At 39.8% G+C, this 6,001-nt stretch overlaps 1 protein-coding gene across 1 annotated transcript in view; it reads left to right on the forward strand.

The window, feature by feature from the left end:
- The window catches only part of b4galt5 (UDP-Gal:betaGlcNAc beta 1,4- galactosyltransferase, polypeptide 5), a 32,592-nt gene extending 26,925 nt beyond the window's left edge, over positions 1 to 5,667 (forward strand). The window contains exon 9 of the mRNA XM_084916031.1: positions 1,185 to 5,667. Coding sequence (XP_084772157.1) covers positions 1,185 to 1,332 — 148 coding nt within the window. The 3' untranslated portion in view covers positions 1,333 to 5,667. The remainder of the gene's footprint in view (positions 1 to 1,184) is intronic.
- Positions 5,668 to 6,001: the final 334 nt, after the last annotated feature.

A 6,001-nucleotide genomic window follows, 5' to 3' on the forward strand; every position in this document is an offset into this window, starting at 1 on the left:
AATACACACTCCCAACCAAAGGAGGAAGCTGATAATTGCAGTGAGGCTTAGACTCATGTGATGTAAGCCAGTCACATGAAAAGCCAAAGCAGTACCTTTGATAGAATTTCCACTCTTTTAAAGACTTTGCATGTGATATGCTCCTATGCTTCAGGGCTAAATTCCTGAGTAACTTAAAAATGGCCCAAAGAGTAAATGTTTCTTTCATATAGTTTTACATAGTACCACAGTACTAAGTGGAATTTATTTTTCACTTATTTAACTTTAAAATAAGCCTTAAATTTAAGCTACTCATATACTCATATCATTTAGGGATCTACTGGAATACGTTTGCACATTTTATGTCAAATTATTTTATCCCCCCCTGTTTGAAATATTATGTTTTAGCGCCTTTCTCTTCTAAGCCCAGCCTGGTGGTCACTTTGCCTGACTAAACTGAGGGAGCAGGGGTGTAGCCCTCTGCCTCAGTTTAGTCAGCTTTCACTTTTACTCTGACACTTCTAACTTGAACTCTGTGATCATTTTGCGTGAAAATGTCACCGAAACAGCATGAATGAGGATATTTGTCACATAGTGCAGCTGTTTGTTAAGGAATTTCTGCAGTCCAGAGCTATACTTTGGCAGCTCGCCTGAATGTGAAGGGTGGTTTCGATTAATGAAGTCGAGTAACTTTTATTCATATCACACCCTGATATGAATTGATCCAAAGCACTTTCCAGCTTTTTAGTCATCTAGTATGCAAAAGTTTTCTTCTGTTGAAAAATGTATGAAATCGATGGTACAACATAGCAGGAGACTAAAAGAGTCCAAGGGTGTATATATAGTCTGTGTTAGGCCTGCGGCGGACTCCCCCCATGCCAACTCTGAGATATTTTAGAGTTGTTTAAAAAAAAACGCTGTGGTTAGAATCAGTGGCTGATTGAGAGGCAGTGGGCTCTTGCTTAGTTTTGTTGAGGCAACTGCTCGTTCTTTGTCAAACTTGTAGCTTCGCACATTTAGTGATGTACATAAGTAGTAGATTACAATCCTGGGCCACAAATAAGGTATTTTTGGCTGTTTAGACAAGAATCACTCCATTCGGCACAAACGCTGCACTTTTTACATTTTGCCATCCTTTTCACATGTAATGAGAGAAAAGTGCTTCTTACAGTGTTCTGTTTTCTCCTCTCATTTTGCACCTGCAGGTATAGTCTTCTCCGTCACTCAAAGGAGAGACAGAAGGTGGATGGTCTTAACAACCTAAACTACTCCCCCCTAGTGTCCAGAAGGCCTCTCTACACCAACATCACAGTCAGCTTGAGCAGAAAGCTTGCACCAATAGCTGACTACTGACGTAGGCAGAGCTGGACTGCAAAATCAAAGTCCTTTGGGACATCAGCCATATCTCACCAGTTGCAACACTGCTTAGGACTTTTTAGTTGACAGATTTATTGCTTTGTTTATTTTGGTTGTATGCAAAAAAAAAAAAAAAGGAGAATCAAAAGCATATGTTTGATAAATCATATAAGAAAATAGGGATAAATGCTGCACTTGTTTGTGCCACAGTCCATCACTCCTCTCATCTGGGCTTATCTAGACTTCAGTCTCCACATGCCTTTTGCACCATTTTGGCCTTCAGCATTCATTCCTCAATTCATTTTCTTCTTCTGTCCATCACTAGCTCCACGTGGCACCTCTGTGCTCGATGATTTCGATAGGTTATGGTACACATACGTTTAAGTGCACGCACGTATAAACACACACACACACCACACATGCACGCAGAGTTTAGCTTAAATGTGCTGACATTGTCCTAAGGCTATGACTTTTTTTTTTTTAATTACTTTTTCTCTTGCACTTCTTCTTTCATAAATGCAGTACGCCTGTGAAAACATTTGCATGCACACATAACACGACACATCAACTTTAAGCGAGTGGACTCTTGCAGCTGGTTCTGCATACAGTATGCCAAATCTACAAGAAAAGAGAGCAAGAGAAGACGACATAGGGAGTTAGAGGCTGTGGTTATATGTTGTATGTGAAATAGTTTTTCTTTCTGAGTTTAGAGAATATTGTTTCCTTAACCATCTCTTGTGTTTTGTCTTTCAAGCACACGATTTAAAGACTGATGTTTGCGTAATTGCATGGAATGTCCTGCCTGCCTGCAAGTGGCTGTATGTTGGAGTGCAATGTTCATCCTGTTAGCAATAAGCTGTAATATCAGACAGCAGAACTTTAGCCCTGACTTCCTCACTATACAGATGCAATAGCGCGGGTGCTAGCATGCCCTCATTGGACTAGAGAGAAGAAGTGACTGCGTATGCAAACTTCACACTCAACCCAACTTTGCCTAAGCAAACATGCCACCCTGTTCAGAAGTTGCGTGTGCCTGTTTGCGTGTCTGTGTGTAAGTGAGGGAGAGCTATGCAAATGGCCTGTATGTATCTCGTTGTCGGTTCAAAGTTATCGGGGTGACCTCCCGGGTCCCTTTGCTTCTGAAGCTTTGACCGGCAGGTTGCAGACCTCACTTGGCATGCGGGTGTGAATTCGGGCCAGGGAGAGATAAACGCTTGCTGTTTTTTATTTTTAGGTTTTGTGTCTTCAGTGTTTACTCACCTTAATTGTGACAAAAGAGAATTGGAATTAGAAAATACTTGATTGCTGTAACTGTCACTGGTGTTTACAGAAGCATTTGCTTTGTTATTTTGCAGATTGTGTAGTCTTTGTAATACTGTTAGCCAGCCCTGCTTCACTTTGGGCCCTGTGAAAATACAACTACCATTCGATGGCTGCCTTTACTTTTTAAATGACACCTCTTTCTTTATCAACATTTCGATTGGGGGGAAAAAACACAGCTTGTCCCAATCCTTATCTGAAGTGTCAGGTTATAACCACTGATTAGCTTTGTTAACTTGTGGCCAGGCTTTGGCTTGTGAGATTTCTTGTGAAATTCTTTTTTTTTGAAGGAGGGAGTTGCTCTAAACAGAGGTTTATGTTCAGTGGCATGCAGCCTTTCACTGTGCATTAGACACAGACTCTGGCAGTACATAGAAGTGTAATGCTCCTCTCTGATTTGTGTATTTGACAGTGTTGATTTCAGTAAAATCCCAATACTGTAAATGAAGTTCCTTTTTAATATATCGTACAGACTTTACTGTCTTCACTGTCTGTCCTCTAGTCATGCAGCTACTTCATTTCACACAAATCGCCTTGTACGCATTACTTAACATGTACGTTTTTGAGGAAAATATTGGTGGTTGACTTAATGTTGTTCCCACAATGAAATATGGAGCAAAGAGGCTGGACCTCATTTTATTTATTTTTTTGGATTATTTTCCTTAATTGTTCAGTTTTTATTTTATTTTGCAGTTAATGTGACAGTTTAATAGGTGACACAAACTGATATAGATGCACTGAAATGTAGTCATGCGTAATTGTGCAGGACGGTGAGGTTCAGGTCTGTGTAAATGAGGTATATTCCATTTCATTCAGATTCAGATTCCCTCTTAAGATAAAGCATAGATAGATAGATAACTGCTTCTAATGAAATGGAATGGGACCTGTAGCCTGGTATTAAATTGTAATCTCCTGAGCAGACATATTGGAGGAGGCCATTTTGTGTGACAACCACAGGAAGAGCAAGACACAGAATCAGACAATGCTACCGGTCACTGTCTTTCACTGATCACCTCCATTATACTAATTGATGATCAATGGTGCTGACCTTCCAGAGGTCCCTTCCAGGGACTCTCTCTGCGTGCTTACTGGAACCAATCCCAACATCACAGAGGCTGGTATTGACAGGCAAAACATCCTTCAAACTTTATATTTTAATTCCAATTACAGGAGCAGATGTTGAGCATGTTTACATCCATAAATCTGTAAGCCTGTTGCCTTTCCACCTTAAAGTTGATCCAAATTGCCGCAAGCAGAAGCACGTTTACTTCCTAGCCTATCACCCAGGAGGTGTCCAGTGGAAGTCACAGACAGTAGCAGCATTTTAGTTGAGTTTTCTTTTCCATGTGCGTTTGAGTGAAATGGCTAAACCTTTCCGAGGTCTACCGATCCTCCTAGGTTTCAAAGTTTCTGTTTTGTTTTGGGTTTTTTCCTTTTGGTTTTGCAGCACTGATGACAAAATTATTTATAGTGACCTTGTTGTGAACAACTGGTAGGTTATTATTCTAGGTCTTGATACCTACATAATGCACTGTATATTATATATTTTTTATGTTTCATTGCTTTAAATTAAAAGCTAGGTGGACTTATAGCAAAACCCAAATGGTTTTAAATTGAGTGTTCAGGTAAAGAGATGGACCACACGGGACCTCTTAATACAAAGAGGCCCTCTGATTGAAGCCTGGTTAGGGTCAGTATTAGGCTCTATACTCCACAATGAAGAATAAGCAGCTTCATAAGCCAACACCATCTTTGAGGAGACTAGTACACAGCTTTGTCTATTTTGTGACCTTGCAACAAGGACAAGTCAGTCAATACTTCTGATTTTATCTAAAACAGGAAGTTGGTTGATTTCACTTGGTGATAAGAGCATGTTGGCTAGTCTTGTTCCAGTTCTATCTACATAAATAAAATAAACCTGGTGTCAGTCCAGACCCAGACCAAGACTGCTGCTCATTAAAGAGTCTTCATCGTTCCATTATCTCACCTCATCCATTCTGTGCCAGTTTAAATGAAGGGACCATTCTTTGGGCATCTGACAAAACTGGCAGCCTTAAAGCTTCTTAATTTATTGCAGTGTTTTTTGGGTTTGTTCTTGTTTTTGTTGTTTCGTTTTTTTTTCCATTCAAGTTTTTATTTTATTTTTTTATAAGCAAAAATATTTAAATTGAAAAAAAGTGCATATCAAGATAATTATCATTGTAAATATTGTTGTGTGTAGTGTTTTAGAAATTCTATAAGGTCTTAATTCACTACAGATGCTAAAGAACAAGGCTTCGGGAGGGTTTGGCTTGTGGGTTTATCCGGTGCCATTTAAGTGCTAGTAAAGCTTACAGAGTGACATCAATGTTTTTACATCACTGCTTCCCAGCACAGACTTTTTGTTTCTGATGGAAAGAATAACCTCATTTCATAAATTTTCAATTCCTCTCACGATCTCAGAGGTGTTCTGCATCCCGCAGGCCTCCCTGTATTTTAACGCGCTGTCGCAATGCAAGGCACACGTCGTGGCAGACGGAGACGTAAAATCCTTTGATGAATTTAACTGTCCTTGTGTCTGTACGTGACGTTTCTTTTTAATAGTGACAGCAGCTGAGATAAGGCGCAGGTCACAGGAGAGCGCTGCGGGATAGCAGTGTTTCAGCCAAAAAAACAACACCTTATGCTTACAATGCAATGAAATACAGGCACCCAAACCAGCGACCACAATCCACTCCAAAATCCACACAAATTATTTTTTTGTATGAAAGTTAACTATTAAAAAAAAAAAAGAAAGAGAAACAATACAGCTAAATTTAAAATTTATCTCCTCTGATTGTAAGGAGAGACGATCTCCTTGAACTGAAGCCATTTGAAGCCACTTGTCAAAACTTGATGTCAGCCTTATGTGGATCCGTTTGTGTATCGGCATATTATCTTTTGATTATTGAAATTTGTATGATGGAGATTTTTCTTTTATACCATCATTGTTATTGTCAGAGTACACCAATAAAAGTAAAACTTGTAAAGATAGCTTTCTGCCTGCCTGTGTGTTTGTTTCTCTGTCTGTGTTGAGATCAATCTCCATTCTGTGAGCTGACTGGAACGGCTGCCTCTTCCCAGTGTGGTCAGTGACTCTTAAATATTATAAATCACAACAAGGATACACTTCGCACACGACGACTACTTCACAGAGTAAACACATACACGCAGACACGCTTGCTCTTAAGAGACCTTCAGTTTATATTTCATCACTTGAACAAGATGCAGAACACAAACTGGCCAAGTCGGTCAAGAGCAGCCAATACTGGAGCTCAGCTGGAAGTTGCATGCAGTAGCTTGAAATGACCTCTGCTAGGCTCCTTAA

The sequence above is a fragment of the Perissodus microlepis genome, chromosome 20, assembly GCF_051167445.1.
Source record: "Perissodus microlepis isolate ML-2025 ecotype Zambia chromosome 20, ASM5116744v1, whole genome shotgun sequence".
NCBI lineage: Eukaryota > Metazoa > Chordata > Actinopteri > Cichliformes > Cichlidae > Perissodus > Perissodus microlepis.